The sequence below is a fragment of the Equus caballus genome, chromosome 11, assembly GCF_041296265.1.
Source record: "Equus caballus isolate H_3958 breed thoroughbred chromosome 11, TB-T2T, whole genome shotgun sequence".
Taxonomy (NCBI): Eukaryota; Metazoa; Chordata; class Mammalia; order Perissodactyla; family Equidae; genus Equus; species Equus caballus.
Window position 1 is genome coordinate 41,102,041 of NC_091694.1, and position 20,121 is coordinate 41,122,161.

General features: G+C 48.5%; 1 protein-coding gene across 23 annotated transcripts in view; it reads right to left on the reverse strand.

Moving 5' to 3' along the window:
• Positions 1-12,461: 12,461 nt before the first annotated feature.
• NF1 (neurofibromin 1) overlaps positions 12,462-20,121 on the reverse strand; it is a 240,382-nt gene continuing 232,722 nt past the window's right edge. For all 23 annotated transcript variants that reach the window (XM_070226406.1, XM_070226404.1, XM_023653059.2 and 20 more), the window contains one exon: positions 12,462-16,095. In XM_070226406.1, the coding sequence (XP_070082507.1) occupies positions 15,953-16,095 (143 nt within the window). In that variant the 3' untranslated portion in view covers positions 12,462-15,952. The remainder of the gene's footprint in view (positions 16,096-20,121) is intronic.

The window sequence follows — 20,121 nt, forward strand, 5'->3', positions numbered from 1 at the left end:
GAAACCCTCCGGGGCAGGATGCATCTTACCTTCTAATCCCCGGTCTCCAGGCAAGAGAGGGTCCAGAGGAAGCCCCTGCCCCGAGGAGATGTGTCTGCCCCATCGTCTGCAGGAGCCAAGAGCAGTGTAGGGGCACCGACAGCGAGTGCCGGCTGGGCTGGGGCCCAGTTCTGCACGTGGGCTCTATGGCCTCCCCTCTCTGGGCCTAAGTCGCTACCTCTGTGTTCTTCCTACTCAACTCCAGATGCATCCTCTGCCGAGGCCACCGTGTGGCTTCTCTGATGGACAGCAGGCTCCCTTCTCTCCAGCCCTAGCTCGGGGGCGAACCTGGCCTTGAGCTTTCCTCCTTGACCCTTTAATTCCTACGAGAGCACCTCCTGGGCAGAAGCCGTGTGACCGTGAGGACTGGAGAGTCCACGATGCGGGAAAGCAGGAAGGGGAGGCCGTGGGGGCGGGGGCAGGACAGTTCTGGGAAGAGTGTGGGCTTCCCTGCTGGCTGGATGCTCCTCAGCAAGAAACTAACACTTTCAGGCCTCAGTTTCCTCATCTGCACAATGGGGATAATAACAGGGGGCAACTGAAGATTTGAGCTAATGAAGACAAAGGATCTGGACATGACTTCCCCTTCCGCCTGTCCTGTGAAATGGAGGAGGAAGCGGAAGGACAGAATGGGTGTGAGCCGGAGGGAGGGAAGAGGCTGGCTGCTGGGGGCCCAGCAAGCCTGCGGGGGGAGTAGGAAGTGGAAGCGGGGTGCTGCTGCCTGCCCCTGGGACCCTCATCGTCATTCCTGCCAAGTCAGCTCCTGCCCATTTTCTCTCACCCCAGAGGCTCAGCACAGAAGGGAGATTGGCAGGGGCTGGGGCCACCCTCTGTTGGGAGCTGCAGGAATGGCTCTCAGATCCCCCAACATGGGGGACCAGGGGAGCTGGAAGGCCTCACCCACCTCAGCTGGCAGAGGTGGGGCCTCAGATCCAAGCGTGAATAAATTCCAGGTGAACCAGGGCTGAAGCCCACAACCAGATTTGTGGTTCTTCTCCCAAAAGACAGGGTCACGCCAAATGCCAAAGTCTCTTCCTCGGGGGGCCCTCCCCCACCCCTGACTCTGCTTTCCCAGGCCACTTTCCCTCTGTTGGGGGATGGTTTGATGGACGCCTGCCTCCCCGACCAGACCTGGGCTTGGGACTGGCTGTGTTGCGCGGGCACTTCTCTGGGTTGTCAGTTCTTTTTGCTGAGTGCCCATGTGGTACCTGCATGTGGGGCAGGGGACAGAGAAAGGAGAGCAGCCACGACCAAGTGCGCAGGCTCTGGGAGCCCAGAAGGGCCCGCTCAGCCCTTACAAGGACCCTCCAAGATGGTGCGATTCACAAGGTTTCCAGGTCGTTAGAGGTGGACCTGGGACCAGAACCCCAGGGCTCCCAGCTCCTTGACTCAAGAGCTCAAAGTGCAGCCCCAGCAGATGTGGCAGGAGAATACCCACACCACGGCCCAGTTGGGCACCTCGGGGTAAAGGGAGTGGCCCCTGGGAGGCAGGAGGCCCTGCTGGGGGAAGGGTGAGAGACAAGGCCAGGAGCCTGCCCCTCTCCTCCCCTTCCTCCAGGTGATCAACAGCTGCAGCAGCCTCAGCAGGTGCATCTGGGAAACATGCAGGGAAGGGGCGGCTGGGATTCTGGCCCATTCTCTATTTTGGTCCGGTCGATCCCCTGCTGAGAACTACTCGGCAGCCCCAGGCATCTCCTGTTCCCCGTCTCTCCTCAGTCCTGTCCGGGAGCATCATGGCTTCCTCCTGCCTCCCGCTGCCTGGGGCACCTGCTCACTCCCGGCCCTCCCCTAATCCACTTCCTCCAGCCGACTCCCGTCCTTCCAGATTGGGTGCAGGTGGCACCTCCTGCAGGAAGCCTTCCCTGACCTCACCCTCCCCACCTTATTGCCTCTCCCTGGTGCTCCTGTAGCAGTTGGGGCAGAGAGGTGACAAGTACAGACTGTGGAGCCACCCGGCAGATGGGGATGAGGCTTTTGGGAGGGTCAGGTGAGTTGCTATATGTCAACGTCAGCACAGTGCCACAGGAGGAAGTGCTGGCTGTTGTTGTGACGGTCCTGACATCTCTCACTCCTGTTATTTATCGAGAGCCTCTGGGAAGTGGGTATGAAAGGTCACATAGTGACCGCGAGGTCCCTGAGGCAGGGACTGTGTCATTTCTCTTTTGGTTTTCTACCTCCCAGCACTATGCTCAGGACACACAATTAAGGTCTGTGAAGGAATAAATGAAGGAAGGAATGGGCAGATATGGTGTGGAAGGCTGAAACATGACCCCCAAAAGGTCCCCACGTCCTGAGCCCTGGGACCTGTAAATCTACCTTATTGGAAAGAGTCTTTGCAGACGTGATTAAGTTAAGGATCCAGAGACGAGGAGATCATCCTGGGCTACCCAGGTGGGCTCTGAGTGCAGTCACAGGTACCCTCATAAGAGGGAGGCAGAGGCAGACTTGACAGAAACCAAAGAGGAGGCCATGGGGCCACGGGGCAGAGTTCAGAGAGATGCGGCCATAACCCAAGGAATGCTGGCAGCCCCCAGGAGCTGGGAGAGGTGAGGAAAACAGTCTCTCCCAGAGCCTCCGGAGGGAGCGTGGAATCCAAAACAGCTGAGCCGGGCACCAGGGGCTGCTGCTCCTTTGGCCCTACGACTCTGGACAGGTTAACGTCTCCAGCCTCAGTCTCCCTGTCTGTAAAGTGGGGATAGTAGTTCCCAGCTTGCAGAGGTCCTGCAGGTTTTTAATGAGAAAATGAATGCCACAGGCCTCACCAAGCACCTGGGCGGCCCCGGCCCGTGGTGGTGATTATAGGTGTCCGTGTGGAGACGGTTAGAACCGGTCTGAAGGGGGAAGCGTTTCTGACTCCCATCTATGGGCCTTGACCTCCGCGTCACGGTGTCTGGAAGTGGGGCAGGCTTCACAGTTTCCTCCTGCTCGCGACCTGCTGGGGTTTTTTTTACCTGTGAATAATTATCAGGCTGGAGAGGAGGAAGGTGGTGTGAACTCGTCTGTCCTATAACACGCTCGGTCAGCAGACGCAGCCAGCGCAGCCGAGAGCCTAGGGCCCTGGCGGGACGGCTCGAGACCTTGTCCTTCCTTGTCGGGAGGGGCGCCCGGGAGTCCGAGGTTTCACTTACCGTGGGTGTCCACCCTAAACCTTCTCTGACCCTCAGAAGGAGCAGGAACAACTGACTGCTAACATGGCTTTTAGGATCCTAAGATGAATGCCAAAACCTCACTTACTCTACCCAGCTGGGCTCCAGACCCTGTCATCAGCCTCAGATGTGGCTCCTAAAAGTGGCTTCAGGCCGGGACACCTGTGTCTCCCTCCCAGGTCTTCAGGGGGTTGGGATGGCGTCTCCGGGCCGTGGGTCTCAGCTACCAGAAGTCCGCTGGCTCAGCACCGTCCCGTGCTTCCAGCCTTCTCTGCTGCCCCACTCTGCCGAAAAGACAGTCTCCCAAGTCCTCCGCCTGGGCAGCCAGCGGGAAGGGCCTTTCCAGTGTGGTCCCAGCCACGCCCTCTGTTCTGTAAGACACCGCCAAACAGGAACGCCATCTACCACACTGTTGTCACAGTTTACTGAGCAGTTACTATATCCCAGGCATTGTGAGGCACTGGCCTCGACTCCTAGACAGTGACTTAACGTGAGATGCCCAGCTTGCCTTGCACACGCCGTTCCTTCTGTCTGGAATGTCTTCCCTCCTCCCACCCCCATAGCCATCCTTCAAATGCCACCTCCTCCAAGAAGCCTTCCCTGAGTGAGGTGCCCTCTCCGCTCTGCTCTCACTCCATGTGGACTCTCCTAGTGTTTCCATGATGCTCAGTGATGCCCTCCCCTCTCGCTACCCCTGCCCTGGCCAGGACACCAGACCCTCTGCGGCTCGGCTCCTTGGGACCTCGGGGCTGAAGGGATCATTCCAAGCCCAAGAAGGGAGAGGTGACATGAGAGGGCTCTGTCCCACAGCGTGACTCTGTGCACGTTCACTTGGGCACACATGTACACACACACGGACCTTTTTTATACAGATAGACAGATGTTATCATTTGGGGCCCATCTTCCTGGTGATCCAGGTGAAGGGAGGACCTTGGGCCCTTGGCAGCTTCGTCTCCGCTTTCTCCTTCCTCTGTCTCTGTAACCACACAGGCTCCCCCTCCCTGAGGCCTGCCAGGCCAGGCCCTGTGCCCAGGGCTTTCCATGAACCACCTGTGAGGTCTCCGGCAGCCCCACAAGGGGATGGTATTATTAACTCTGTTTTCAGGTGAGGGCAGTGAGGCACAGAGGGGTTCTGTAATTTGCCCCAAGTCACCCAGGTAGTCCATGTAGGAGCCAGGACTTGAGTCCGGGCTCTCTGGCTCCAGTGCCCTCTCTTTGTAGAGCCTGGTTCCCTTCTCTGGTTCCATCTCCTGACAGCATCAGGGTCTCTGTCTTCAGAGTGAGACTGCCCCCAGGGAAGTGTGACCAGGAGTCTGACCGAGGGCCAGTGAGTCCCAGGGCCTCTGTCCATCTGCACGTCTCAGAACACACAGGCTCCTCGGTCCTGCCGGACCAGGAACCACGGCCCCGTCAGAGTGAGCGGAGGCCGCGCCCACGTCCTCGGGCCCCCAGCGGGCTGGCGTCGCCCCTGTACCACTGACCCCAGGGCCCGTCCGGGCTCTGCTGCTTCTTGTGGGAGGCAGTACGAGGGGAATGCTGAGAGCACAGGTTTCCGCATCAGAGGGTATGAGGGCCACTTCCTGGCTCTGCCACTTAGAAACCATGTGACCTTGACCGAGTCACTGAAGCTTTTGAGTCTCAAGGTTCTCATGCATAAAACGGGGGTCACCATATCCACCTCGGAGAGCTGTAAAGACAAGATGAGGTCGTGTATCTTAATCTTCCCGCAGGGCCTGGCTCATCGCCGTCCATGACTCTCATTCTCACACACATGTCGGCATCGGCACAGACTAACGTTTGGTACACACAGTCCTTTTTATTGGTCAGCTCTGTAGTTAATCATTGTCGTGGAGTTGAGACCCATGCCACAGGTGCCTGGGATCTTAGCAAGACTCAGGAAGTGGGTAAATGGCGGGTGGTCTTACTGAGCTGCCAGTTATCGCCGTTTCCCTCCCTGGGACCCCTCCCTCCAGGGCCTCATATATTCTGCCCTGTGGAACTCGGAAGTGGCCATGGGACTTGCTCTGCCCTGTGAAATGTGGGGAAGTGCCACTTCTGGACAGAAGATTTACGAGCCAATGTGTGGTTCTCCATGTCTCCTTGTCGCCTGCCATGGGACCAGATGGATGCTGCTTGTCAGCCTGGGTCATGGAATGAAGATGAGTTGGGGGTGGGGGTGGCTGAGGGCTGTTCCTGACTGAAGGGTAACTGGGCCACCCTGACTGATACCGGAGGGGAGGACCTGGTTCCCCAGAAGACCTAGGGCTCAGCGAGCCAGAGACTGTTGGGATGGGAGACACCTTCCCTCCCACCGCCTTGTCCCATCCCAACTCATTTCTTGAAGAGTCCCAGAGTGCCCAGAGGGAAAGTGAGTGCCCAAGATGACAAAGGTTTTGGTGGCAGAGACAGGAGTCCCGACCCCCATCCATGCTCCTTTCTGCACAGGTGTGGCTGGAGGTCCTGGAGTGACTGGTGCAGCATCTCAGGCATTAGGCTAAAGCCTCAGTTTGCCAATTCTGCCGCCTCCACCTGACCAGCTTAAAAACAAAAGAAAACGTAAATCCAGGGCGTCCCACCTCTGCTGAGTACACGTGGGGAGAGGGGAGCGAGGAGGGAGGGGCTGGGCGGGACAAGCCGGGATCGCGGAGATTTAGGAGCACAGAGGCCAAGCGAGCGTCGGGTCTTCCTGCGGGGAACCGCACCAACTCTGCACGGGATGCGCGGGGTGGTCCCTCGGGGGCGGACTGAGGCTTTCAGCGGGGGCGCGAGCAGGGCGCGCGGCCGAGACGGGGCCCCGCGGCTCCACCAAGCGGCCTCCCCGGGACGGGCCGGCGCTCGCGCGCCCACTGCTGTTCGAGGGCGGTTCTACAACTTCAGTTCTCTGCTTAGAAGCAGCCTTCGTTCCTAGACTCACGCTAGAGGAATATTGACTGCGCGCTTGCTCTCTGCCAAGCGAACCTTGTTCTAGGTTCTGCGGGGACGTCAGCGAACAAAGCGGAGGCCAAGAAAGAGCAAATCCTCCTCTCCCCCCAAGCAGGGACGGGTCCTGAAGGTGCCAGGCCTCTAGGAGGACTTATAAAGTGCTGGCTGTTGGGGTGCAAAGCCCTCTCTGTACCTCACTAAAAAGCCTTCTGCGAAGTTTTCTGCAAACGGATTCTTCAGAGGGAAGGAGGGGCCAGGGCGCTTGTCAGGGTGGGCTCGGGCTGAGAACAAGAGCTGAGGAACGAGGGGACAGGCGATGTCTGGGTTACACGTGGAACACTCAGCCTAGTGGCTTGCCCTTCCCAGCCGAGGAGCTCCAAGCGGCTGGAGTAAGGCTGGGTTGGAGCATGAGATGGGGTTGAAAAGGCAGGTAGGGGGTCAAATGATGGCCTCCTGTATCCTGTTGAGGACCTTGAACTTCATCTGTGTGGGTGGGAACAGATGCTGGATTGGAGTGTGGTACACGCGGATAGTGGTCATGCTAGGAGACCTGAACTGTCAGAACGGTGATGGGGATGGCTGAGAGAATTTCAGTACAATGTGACGACCATCCAGTGTGGCAGTGGGGGTGGGTGGTGAGCGGGGAGGAACTAAGGATAATTCCCAGGTTTCTAGCTCAGATGCATTGTTGGGGATGGTGGTGCCACTGGCCAAGGCAGGGGCCCAGGAGGAAAGGCCCTGGGAAAGCCTATGGAGAGGTGAAGGAGTGTCATTAGATGGTGGGCTCCCCAGGTCTGGAGGTGAGGATGGTGGTGGGGGTGGCAGTGATGAACTAGAATGGCCTCATGTGATGTTAGTGGATGAGAAAATTCAGGAACGCTGGCGAAGAGGAAAGAACCGAGGGTGAAGAGGCAGGCGAAGGAAGTGCTGTCAGAGCCAGAGGAGAAGGGGCACAGGGAGCAGGCGTCTGGAAACTCCAACGGCGGTTACGTGTGCCCAACCTTGGCAATGTAGTGTACACAGCCACGTAAATGTACACACCCGTTAAGAGTCTGAGAGCTGCCTGAGGGCGAGCACCATTCCTCAGCACCCCCCCCAACACCCCCCACCATCCCCCCCCCCATCAACCTTGATAGAGTGTGAGCCATGAGCAGATGTCACACAGGCTCCCGAAGGGTCTGTAGTGGCCAGCGCGCTCTCTGGGCTGGATTGTCACCTGAACGACTCTGAACCAGGTGTGCAAATATTCTCCCGAGGAAGGAAAACAAACCCAGGTTCCCGGGACCTAAATTAGGCAAAAAGCCACCTTTTGATAAAAGAAAAAAGAGACAAAGGGAAAAATGTCCAAGAGATGGAAGTTGTTAATTTAATACCCAAATAAATTCCACTCTTATGACTACTTTTCTTAGTACAACTAAAAGTCAGCAATATCCTTACCTCTTAAAAACAACTTAAATTTGTTTTTAAAGTAATAATGCTCATTGTAAAAAGCTAAGAAAATATAGACAAACGTAAAAAGGAAACACAAATTAACAGTATGTAGTTATTAACATTGGATGCATTTCCTCTTTTTCCTATGTATGAATTATATAAATGTATATATTTCTTACAGAATTGGGGATCAGACCTCATACTCAGTTTTTAAACTCTTGATTGTATTGGAAGTTTCCCCTCAAATTTAAATATTATTCATTTTATTATTTTTTAAAAAATTTTACTTATTTATTTTTTTTGAGGAGGATTAGCCCTGAACTAACTACTGCCAATCCTCCTCTTTTTGCTGAGGAAGACTGGCCCTGAGCTAACATCTGTGCCCATCTTCCTCTGCTTTATATGTGGGACGCCTGCCACAGCATGGCCTGCCAAGCGGTGCCATGTCCACACCCGGGATCTGAACTGGCGACCCCAGGGCCGCTGAGAAGCGGCATGTGCGCACGGGGCTGGCCCCTAAATAGTATTCTTTACACCCATTTTTAAAGGCTGCATAAGGAAGCCCTGTCAGCTTCCAGAAAGTGCTGGGTGACTGTAGACCATTTGACCAACGTTTTGGCTATCTCCACATTTTGATATTATAAAGAATACCTTGACAAAAGTCTTAGCTCTCTGATCACTTATTTCTCTAGGCTAGATTCCTACACCACAGTATTTCTGGGGCAAATGGTGTGGACTTTTAAAAAAAATATGTTATTGAGGTCATACTGGTTTATAACACTGTATAATTTCAGGTGTACATTATCATATATCAGCTTCTGTATAGACTGCATCGTGCTCTCCACCAGTAGTCTAGCTTTTATCCGTCATCATACACGTGTCCCCCTTTGGCCCTCCTCCCCACCGCCTTCCCCTGGTAACCCCTGAACTGTTCTCTTTGTCCACGTTTGTTTATCTGTCACATATGGGTGAAATCGTATGGTGATTGTCTTTCTCTGTCCGGCTTATTTCACTTAACATAATACCCTCAAAGTCCATCCATGTTGTTGCAAATGGGACGATTTTGTCTTTTTTATGGCTGAGTAGTATTCCATTGTATATATACACACCACATCTTCTTTATCCATTCATCCGTTGATGGGCACTTGGGTTGCTTCCACGTCTTGGCTCTTGTGAATAATGCCGTAGTGAACATAGGGGTGCATAGATCTCTTTGTATTATTGCTTTCATTTTCTTTGGCTAAATACCCGGTAGTGGGATAGCTGGAGCGTATGGAATTTTTATTTTTAATTTTTTGAGAAATCTCCGTACTGTTTTCCATAGTGGCTGCACCAGTATCCCCACCAGCAGTGTATGCGGGTTCCCTTTTCTCCACATCCTCTCTAAAACTTATTATTTCTCTTGTTAATTATAGCCATTCTGATGGGTGTGAGCTGATATCTCACTGTAGTTTTGATTTGCAGTTCCCTAATAATTAGCAATGTTGAACATCTCTTCATGTTGGCTATCTGTATATCTTCTTTGGAAAAATGTTTACATCATCTGCCCATTTTTTGATCAGGTTGTTTGTCTTTTTGTTGTTGAGAGTTGTATGAGTTCTTTATATATTTTGGAAATTAACCTTGTTGGAGATATGATTTGCAAATATTTTCTCCTAGTTGGTGGGTTGTCTTTTCGTTTTGTTCATGGTTTCTTTCCCTTGCAGAAGCTTTTTAGTCTGATCTGGTCCCATTTGTTTACTTTTTCTGGTGTAGATATTTTTAAGGCTAGTGATACAGAAAGATGAGGTCAAGTGCAGGAGCGAGTCCATCGCGTTACACTCTTGACCAACACCAAGTATTAGTTGAATGCACCTTTGCTAATTTGCCAGATGAAAATGGTCTTTCACTCTTTTCAGTTGCATTTTTTTGGTTTCCTAATGAGTGCGATGAACTTTTCCATTGTATAGTAATTAGCAATTGGGACAAAGTTTCCTTTCTGTGGATTAGTCATTCACGTCCTTTGCCCTTTTTCCCCCCCTACTTGAGTCTTTTATGAAAATTGATTTTTAGGAACTCTTTATAATAAGAGCAATTTCGCTGTTTGTTGGCCTTTAAATTTTGGGTGTGACTCTTTTGGACCTGGGGACATTTTAATCTGTGAAGTAGTCAAAGTGTAATCTTTAGGGTTTCTTCCACTGCTTCTAGTCCTTCCCTGTTGTGAGAGTCATCCACGTTCTTGGCCAACATTTCCAGCTCTCCTCCTTACGGATTGAGGAGAATAGGTCTTTCTGACTCTCAGGATTCTGTGGAGCCGTGTGACAAGCTCTGGCAGTGACTGTGGGCAGAAGTCACTGCACACCTGGCCTTGGGCCTTCATTGCTAACGCCAGACCCTCCAGAAGCTGGGCTCTCCAGTCTGGTAGCCACCTATAACTATTTACATTTAAATTACATTAAGTTAAACAGTCAGTTCCTCAGTCTCAGTAGCCACATTTTAAGTGTTCAGCAGCCCCGTGTGGTCGCGGCCACCGTATTGGACAGTGCAGACACGGAACATCGCCGTCATCCCACGGGGTGACCAGGCAGCGCAGCCGGAGCTCTCCCGCTCCTCCAAGGACCAGGCGCCTGCTGTGGCGGCAGACCAGTCACTCTGGGATGCCAGAAACCAGGTGAGCAGAGCCCCCTGCTGACCAGCGATGGATGTGCACCAGGGGTGAGAAAGCAGCTTTGTGGCTTTGAAGCCAATGAAATCTGGGGGTTACTGGTGCTTTTTCTTTGTTTAAACAATAGCATGATCTGGACCTTCTTGCAGTTCCATTCTATTTATCTAGTCTAATTACCTTTACCACAGTTTTACATCTTTAAGAATTTGTGTTTTATTATCTAGTAAGGAAGATTTCCAACTATGCTCTTTTCGTTCTTAGCCGTGCTTTCGTTTATTCTGGAAGGTGAGCCCTGGAATCATTGTTTGGATACGCTCTCTTCTTGTAGGGCTCCTGCTGGACTGTGTTACAGCACCACTTCATCTGGGAGGAACTGGCCCTCTGCAATACTGCCTTCCCCTCGAGGACTGTGGGCTGTCTCTCCGTTTACTCAGCTTTCCTTTCTGCCCGGCCCCTCACATGCTGGGCAGCGCCATGTGGATGGAATGAGCCGCAAAGGGAAGAAAATAAGGACAATACAGTGACTTTCTTCTTTTTTTTTTTTTTGAGGAAGATTAGCTCTGAGCTAACATCTGCTGCCAATCCTCCTCTTTTTGCTGAGGAAGATTAGCCCTAAGCTAACTGCTGCCTATCCCCCTCTTTTTGCTGAGGAAGACTGGCCCTGAGCTAACATCCATGCCCATCTTCCTCTACTTTATATGTGGGATGCCTGCCACAGCGTGGCTTGGCAAGTGGTGCCATGTCTGTGCCCGGGATCTGAATCGGTGAACCCCGGGCTGCCAAAGCAGAACGTGTGCACTTAACCGCTGCGCCACCAGGCCGGCCCCAACACAGTGACTTTTTATAAAGCAAAATGAATTCCTCTTAAAGCACTGTACTTGACCCTGTGATTCCCTCCCCCCAACTCTTTGGGGTTGAGAAGGACTTTCCATTATAAAAAGATCGTTATTCAAATTTTTTTTTTGTTTTTTTCTCAATGCGTAAGTTGACAGAATACGTTTTGGAATTTACTGCACACACACACACACCCACCCACATGTGCTCTCTCTCTCTCTCTCTCTGCCAGGACCCCATCCATGGAGAGCCTGCCTTTTCCATGGAGGTTTGGGCTGGGCCCAGAGCATTAGCCTGTTTTCTCAGTCTTCCCACAAACAGACCAGCAGGGCCTCAGACCCACAGACATCTGTTTTATGGTCTTTTGAGTCCTCTGTTTCATGCCAGACACTGTTACCCTCCTCAGGATCAGCTCTGTCCTGCCCGCGGGGTCTGGGCTGGAGCCTTCCCCATCTGGGAATAGCCTAGTAATGGGGTAAACAGATAGTAAAACTCGCAGCCGCTGGGCCAGGGAAGCGTTTTACAGTGTTTACACATGCGGCGTCACGGAAGATCCTGTGGAGGGAGAGGGAGAAGCTGGGGAGGACCTTGGGGTCCTAACACAGGCCCTCTGACCACTTGACCTCTGAGTGTCCTGGCATTTTTGACTGGTTGTTTGAAAAGAAGTCAAGTCAGCCTACCTCAGAGAATGGTCACCTCGTGGCTTGGCGGGCCCTAAAACACGTCTGAAGGAGCTCAGGACACACAGCCCCAGAGCCGGCACCCGGGCACCCTGACTGTCTAAGCTGAAGGGGTCTGAGACGGCAGAGGCAGGAGGGTCCCTCTGACCTCCCTCCTGCCCTTCTCCCCTGAAACGGGGCGTAAACCCCACCTGGGAGAGGCGCCCTCCCTCCGCCCAGAGGAGAGCAGCCTCCTCATCTCCGAAGACGAGCCAGAGGGGCTCTGAGGATGGGAACGAGGGCCGAGCGGGCCGTGCTCTCCGTGTCTCCCGCTGACGACGCTCCCCTCGCCCTCCAGCCTGGCACAGCTCCACACGCCGCCCCCTCTCCAGCAGAGGCGGCATAAGAACACACACACCTAACTGGTTCTTTGCCTTCGTTTCTTTACAAAGGCTCTCACGCCGCGTAAAACTTATATTAAACAATGGTGTATGCTTTCCTCCTATTCATGTCTTTCTGGGTTTAGTTTTCAGACCCAGCCGGGGACCCTCAGAGGCTCCAGAAAAACCTTTCCCTCCCCCCCACATTTTACCAAAATTATTTTACTTTTAGTTTAGAGAAGTTCTGGAAATAGTAAGGTCTTTCCCGTGGGGAGGCGGTGGAGGAGAACCCAAGGCATCCTTAAAAGAAAGAAAATGGCTGTAATATGTCCAAAGGTCAGGGAGGAGTGGGGGAAGTGAGAAACAGAGCTGATGCATGTGAAGAAATTAAACAACTCCCCACAGCTTAGAGCAGTTGAATTTACATTTTACTTAAAAAAGGGGGGGGATGTACATACACAGGGAGGAAACTGGGGCGGGGAACAACAATGATCTGAAATGGAGTTCTACAATTTTCCCCTACAATGATCGATTTTGTCTTTTGGGCAGTATTTCTCCTGCTGGCGTACAACTGCTTACGATATTAACAAGGTTGGAGACGGGGATGTGCCAAAGATCCGGCCCCAGGTGGGAGGAGAGGGAGTCAGCATATACAATGAAAGTTTACAATACACAGCATTTTCTTTAAATGATGTCACGCAGCCGCGGGAAGGAGTTAACAACACTAACACGAGAATAATCAAATTTTTGCTTGTTATCCATGTACAGCAACTAACTGCTTTACAAAAAAGCAAAATAATACAATATATCATCACATGTATTTACAGTGTAGTAAATATACTTTTCTGTCAAATTTTACACAAACTATTTACACGTGAATATACTGCATTAAAAAAAATTGTGTGGCTGACACTAGGAGTGAATTTTTGTATAAGTCCATCGCATAACATTGAAAAAGACATGCCTCGTTATTGGGGGCGGGGGATGTAAAAACAAATAGAAAGCCCTAAGACCCACTAAGCAGGGAGGGTTGCCGGCTTACATTCTGCCTCCCCAGCACATCCGTTCCGGGGGTGGAAGCCGGTGTCCGGCCGCGTCCTCAGCACCGGGCCGGGCGCTGCAGAGCCGGCATCCAGGAACGAACGGGGCTGCGCGGATGGAGGACAGAGCACTTGCCACTTTCCCCAGAGAGTGAACCGCGTCTCAATGTTGGCAACAAGGGCACCCCCTGGGACTGGAGCAGAGATAACACAGGCAGATGACACACGACAAAAACGTGATGAGTTAATGTTTTCCTCTTTAAAAAGTCAGGGGAAACATCCCTAAACCCAAGACAAATTCCTTGTAATGTTCTTTATAGAACTGAGATTACACAAAATGGGCAACTTGCTCTGAATTTCAGGATTTCTTGTGCAGATTACAGGTATGAGGCCTAAAAAGTGTTTCATTTCTCAGGGGAGGCATATTGGTGAGAACTTAATCTCATGTTCATTTCAGTTACTTGGAAAGCTAGATTTTCCTCAAAAGTTGGAAGTTCTTTAAACAAAGTAAATTTTAAACCTTAGTAAGTTTTCAAATTCCCAGGATGTACTGTCAGAAGTACTTTTTCAGTTCAAGGAGGCTCAATTTTGATTTGTGCAACGCTGACCATTTCATGAGGTACTTCAAGGGAATTCATTCCACTCACTGCAGTCGAGGGAAACGATGAATACACTTGAGAAATACTACACCTTGGAAAACCTGTTTAGGGAAAGATCAATATTTCTAACAGGAAACCTTCGGGAGCTTGTCTATTTTGATGGGAGAAGCCAAATAGCATAACAACACCCACCGTCATATGCACCAGACGAGCCAACCAAGAGGAAAGACATGGAACCAACAGGATTAAAGGCTCACATCTGCCTTTTACTCCAGGAGCCAAGCAGTTGTGACAACTATCCCAGAGGCACGGGGCTGCCAAGACCTTAACGGCAGCTTGGCATCCTTGGCACTGGGTTGTTAATGATCTGTTTCTAAACTCAGCTCTAGAGTTAGCTTCTTTATAGTCTTAGTTGCTCTGTTCTTATAAACATTCTAGTCTAATGCAGCCTCTCCAATAGTTAAAAACGAAGGTTTAATTAATTGCACCTGTCTTCAATATTTTCCAACAATTCCATGTCAAAATAACTATTAATACTAAGGTTTTTTCCCCTTTTATTTTGGCAAATAGTTCTTACTTTTCCCAGGACTGTAAACAAATTAAAAAAATTAAATTCTTATTTCTGAATATCAAAAGCAATTTTATTTACATTAACATATTACATTGTTACTATGTGGATAAATGTGAAATGTGTTATATTATTAAAATCAGACCACTTAAATGTACCATTATTTATTGGCTTAGCTGTGGAATTTAATTTACTGAAATGCACCCAGGAAACAGCACTACAGGAACCCACCCCCCCCAGGTCTCTTCCTCCCTCCCAAAGCCACTGCATCTTAACATATAAAGGGAATCTGGGAGTAGGGGGGTAATATATTTTTGTAATAAATATGGTTTAGTTCTAAATTGGAACATCCAAATTCTAATATGCTCACTGAAGTCAACTTATTTTGCACAGGCAGGTACCACAAAGAAGCTGGATCTCATTCCTATGGCAACCCCAGCAGCACGAGACTCTAGCCGGGCGGTGCAGCAGCACCCTTAAGGCCTCCTATCGTCACGCTAATGCAGGCTCACCAGTCCTTTCACAGTGATTTAATGCAATTCTATCATATAGAATCCAAATGTTTGCTAAAGAGAGTCCTGATTTTTTGGAGGGGAGAGGGAAGATTACAAGACATTTAAAATACATCTGATCAAAGAAACTGCTGATAATATACACCATACTCTTATGCTTCTTGGAAAATTATTAAACAAAATAAAAGCATCAGTTACTCTAAACGTCCCGTACCATTCCATTCTGCTGTGCAGCTAATGCAGACATCTATGAACATTACCTTCTAGGAACAATGGTCAACACTTTGTTCACTGATTACCCTGCTCAGAATCACGTAGGAAAGTAGAAGAGGAGGGGAAAAACGTATACTTACTATACTTAGTATAGTTTTGGCTTACAAAAACAGAAAACAACAACTTTTAGCATATTTAAGATTAAAAGATAATCAACTGGAGAAAAATAAATTGGTTTGGCTGACTGAGTTTGGATAAGGCTTCAGAACTCAGCGCTTTAATTCGGTAATGTTAAGATATATGTGGTTATACTTACTTTCCGTAATTATTGCTAATACTCAAGTGTTAGTATTTCTCAAGAACCGTCTACAAAATACTAAATCCCGCCACCCCCAAAGTACCTCGCCCGTGGCTTTATGGTGAGAAGTCACCGGGGCCCGACCTTCATGGTTCCTTCAGTTTTGTAAGGTAAAAAAAAGTCCACAGCTCAAAGTCAGATTAAACATACTGGGGTTATAATATTAGTTCTCCCACAAACTTCTATCTTGGAAAGTGTGTAAATAAGACTAACACTTGACTCTGTATCATGAAGGAGGGGAACAGAGAGAAGGCAGAGCTCTGTGCAAATGGCTGTCCTAGCTGGCCAGTGGTAGCAGTATTCAGGAATCCATCCTCTCTCACAATCGGGATGTTCTCAGTTCAAGTGTCCTGACCTCCCACTTTCTTTGCAGTTGTTCTGAACACTTGCTTAAACCAGACACGCCAAAAGTAGAAGAAAAAAATGTTAAAGAAAAAGCAGCATTAAATTTAGGCAATGCTTCCGAGAGTTGATCATCTGGCAACATGGCAGACTGGATGGGCTCGTTATAAACCATGAAGGCAGCATCACAGCGTGGTGGTGAAGGGGTCACTAGTGAAGAGCCCGTGTAAGTTACGTCTGTTTGAAAAAGGAAAGAAAGAAAGCTTCACACGATCTTCTTAATGCTATTACGTTTGAAACTGCCAGCGCTTCTTTGCTTCTGCACTTGGCTTGCGGATCCATGGCGAGTTCGTCCACTGTTACAGTGCCCAGTGGTTGGGGAGAGTTCAACGTTCTCCTTGTCGATTCCTGGAGGGAAACAGAGCAGCCAGTCACTCTCTCTCCTCAGGTGTTAAGGTCCAGGGTTGAATCTGATTTGCATATGAGATACAACCTGGCCAAGAGGTTTCGCATATTTCCTTTTAATGGTCCAACTGCAAGAATGTTTACAAAGACCTCGTCACACAGAAAACTCCCATTTTATTAAGCAAAATTTGCTATCACAGCAGAAAAACAGCATAAGAAAAAAAAAAAAGCCCGAGAAGTTGCACAGAAAAGCTAGAGGCAGGCAGGCTTGAGCTGAGTGAAAGGCTAGTGGCCACCAGGGAGATAAGAACTCCTTCCTCCAAATCATACCAGAAGCTTCCAGTAGAGGTCAGCTTCTAGCCATGTATCTTTACTGGTGTTTATACACAGAATATACATACTCTCTAGTTGCAGAAGGTACTGAAATTCATCATTTCAAAGAAAGGCAGATGCTTTTAATTTTTTTAATCATAGTGTCTTTCCCAAAGGAACTCAAATATTTACTGAGAAAATAATGTATCACAAAGGTCATATTGTAGAATCTTTCCTTTGACCTCCTTTTCAACTATGGCAAGTCATTTCATCTTCTCCACCTTAGACAGACACCATTTATTTCTCTCCTGGAGAAGATCAACTCCGCCCCCCCCCCCCCCAAAAAAAACTGGGCTGTACAATGAATTTTATAAATAATCTAGGCAGTAACTTCATAATAGTAACCAGAAGCAAAAATAAGATATATATACATATATAATTTTTTTTTTTTTTGCTGAGGAAGATTAGCCCTGAGCTAACATCTGTGCCAGTCTTCCTCTATTTTGTATGTGGGTCATCACCACAGCATGGCTGATGAGTGGTGTAGATCTGCACCTGGGATCTGAACACACAAATCTGGGCCACCAAAGTGGAGGACGTGAACTTAACCATTATGCCACAGGGCCGGCCCTCAAAAACAAGGTATTTTTTACCCATCAGATTAGTCAAGATTACAAGTTGGACAGGTAACAGAACAGTCGTCACCCTGGGGAGCAGTGACTGCAAGGGGCATGAGGGTGACTCTTTGGGTGCTGGGAATGTTCTGTTTCTTGATCTGGATGCTGGATTTTTAAGTGTGTTTACTTCTTAAAAGTTGATTAGGCCGTTAACTTACAATCTGTGTACTTTTGTGTCTGTTACACTTTAATAAAATTTACCAAAATAATTATACTGATTATACTTACCTTTGGCATAACTATTGGTGGGAGAGCAAACAGCTGGAGAGCATTTTAGCAATTTTTATCAAAATGTAAAGTACTGACTAATATTTACTGGTAAAGAAAGACGACCACAATTTTGGAGTAAGAAAAAAAAATTAACCCACATACAGAGGGGAAAAAAAGGCTGGGAAAACATTTGCCAAAACATGTTAACTCTGGATGGCATTATTTCAGGTGATTTTTACTTTATTCTTATCTATACCATTTTAATTTTTAAAAAAACATTAAATTTGATAATGGAAAAATTCCCATTTTGGGACAAAAAGCATTTCAAGTCAAAAAGTACTTTGTAATAGAAAATGTACATAGGGGCTGGCCCCGTGGCCTACTGGCTAAGTTCGGTGCACTCTGCTTTGGCAGCCCAGGTTCGGTTCCCAGGCACGGACCTACACCACTCATTGGTGGCCATGCTGTGGTGGCAACCCACAGACAAAATGAGGAAGATGGGCACAAATGTTAGCCCAGGACAAATCTTCAAGCAAAAAAAAAAAAAAAAAAAGTACATAGACCCACCTACCTATCTGTTGGCTCATGAACAGGAAACGGATTTGGGATGACCTCCTTCTAAGAGCCACACATCCTACATCTAATTCAGCCTTGAATTCAGAGTATAAGGCATCTACAGGCACATGGCCTGTTTGACATAGGCTCAGTAGAGGTCTGCTGTCTTGAACTTATCAAAGGAACAGGGGCATTTGTCAGTGTTTGTTTACGAGAAAGTGCACTGGACCAGGCTGTGAGCACAGAGCTAAAAATGTCAGTGACCCCTCTCCAGGAGCCACGCACAGTGAACCAGTACCTCGAATCTGCTCTAATCTAATCATGTGTGTAGAAAGATGAATGGAAGAAAACACAACACCATGTTCACAGAACTTTTCTCTGGGTAACAGAATTCTGGACGATTTTTATTCTCTTCTGCATATTTATCTGCATCTTCTCCAGAGCTATTTAAAAAGAACAAAATTGAAAGAAGGCTGCTCATCATCTCTTGAATGTGCTTGAACTTTCGTGTGGTGTGTTTGTGTGGCTCTTTTCATTGCCCTGCCCATCTCTATAGGATCAAATTCAACCCATATTTTTTCCCATCTCTATTTCCTTCGTGATGCATTCTCTGTCTCCTGCCAGAACTACTTTCTCCCTCCTTTTATGTGGTGTTTATATTTATCACTTTTGGCCTATACCATCACAACTTGTGTGTTTGTCTATTTCCTCTACTAGAGTAAAAGCACCCAGAGGGGCAAAGATCATTTATTATCCATTTTTATTTTCCTATAAGATCCAGTTGATGTCTTTTTCAATAATATTGGTTAAACTGAATGCTTCCATGTTTAAATGTGATGGCTGTAATTAAGAGCCAAAAAGCATGCAACCCCTGATCTGTAGAGGGTGGTAGCATATTTTTAGTGGAAAAGATAACATTTTTTTAGCTCCCTCCATCTGAAATTATCATGAACTTGTCAGTGTATTTGAACTTCCATTACCTTAAATTTGTACGTGGCCTACAAGTTCGAGTTCAATAGTTCCTTATGTAGGGTCATTTCCTTAACAGGAAATAAGACTCAGGCAAAGCCAGGACTTTAAAAAGACAAGAGTTTGTAACAACTAGGGGATGGCCACCAGTAGGGACCCAGCATGGCCACTGGGGGGCCTGGGGCTCTGCCAGCAGTCTGCCGCCCCGGGGCTCCTTCTTGTGCGCTCGTTGGTGCAGCCTTGCCCCTGCTAGACTGAGGCTCACTCTGCGGGGAAAGCAGTCACCACACTGCAGGGTGAGGACAGGGCCTGCTCAGTGATACTCACAGGAATTAAAATTATATAAACGGTGGTCACATAGAGTAAGCCACTAGGGTTAAAAGTTTCTTCAAAGAAATACTAAGACTATTCTATTTTCTGTTTTGTTAGGCAAATAACCTTCAGACCTCTAAATAAAACTTTGAAAGCCTATTTACCTCCTGTTAAATGGAAGGGTAAAAGCCAAGGTGTAAAGTTTTACACATACAATGACCCGAGCTATGTAAAGAGGAGAAACTGAAATGAGAGATGCCAAAACGTTAATAAACAGTGATTATTTTAGAGTGGTGGGATTATGGGTGATTTTTTTCCTTCTATTTTTCTGAATTTTCTAATTTCTTTTCCTCATGAGCATGCGTTCCTTTTAATTAAAAATATTAAAGTGTCACCCCATCACTCATAACAAAGCTTCAACGCTAGGAGACAGGTTGACATCCTGACTTCTACTCTCAAATTCAATTTTCATCTCACTTCAATTCTTGTTTTTTTGTGTGTGTTTTCTTCCTACTCAGTGACCCAACTCTACAAGTCACACACGGGTAAATGTGGTATGACTGTGATCCCTAAGTTCAACTTCACAGCAAAGATACTTTACTTTAAGGATCAAGGAAAAGCTGACATAAAAACCTTGGACGGTCATTTTAAAGAAAAAAGTCAATTAAAAGGGCAGGGGATGGCCTGGTGGTGCAGGGGTTAAGTTCGCACATTCTGCTTCTCAGCGGCCCCGGCTTCGCCGGTTCCAATCCCGGGTGCGGGCTTGGCAAGCCATGCTGTGCTAGGCGTCCCACATAGAAGGTAGAGGAAGATGGGCACAGATGTTAGCTCAGGGCCAGGCTTCCTCAGCAAAAAGCGGAGGACTGGCAGTAGTTAGCTCAGGGCTAATCTTCCTCAAAAAAAAAAAAAAAAAAAAAAAAAAACGCAGTATATTTATGTCAAAATATAGCATCTTGAAAAAGCCAAGTTAGTATGAAACAAAATGATCACGGTA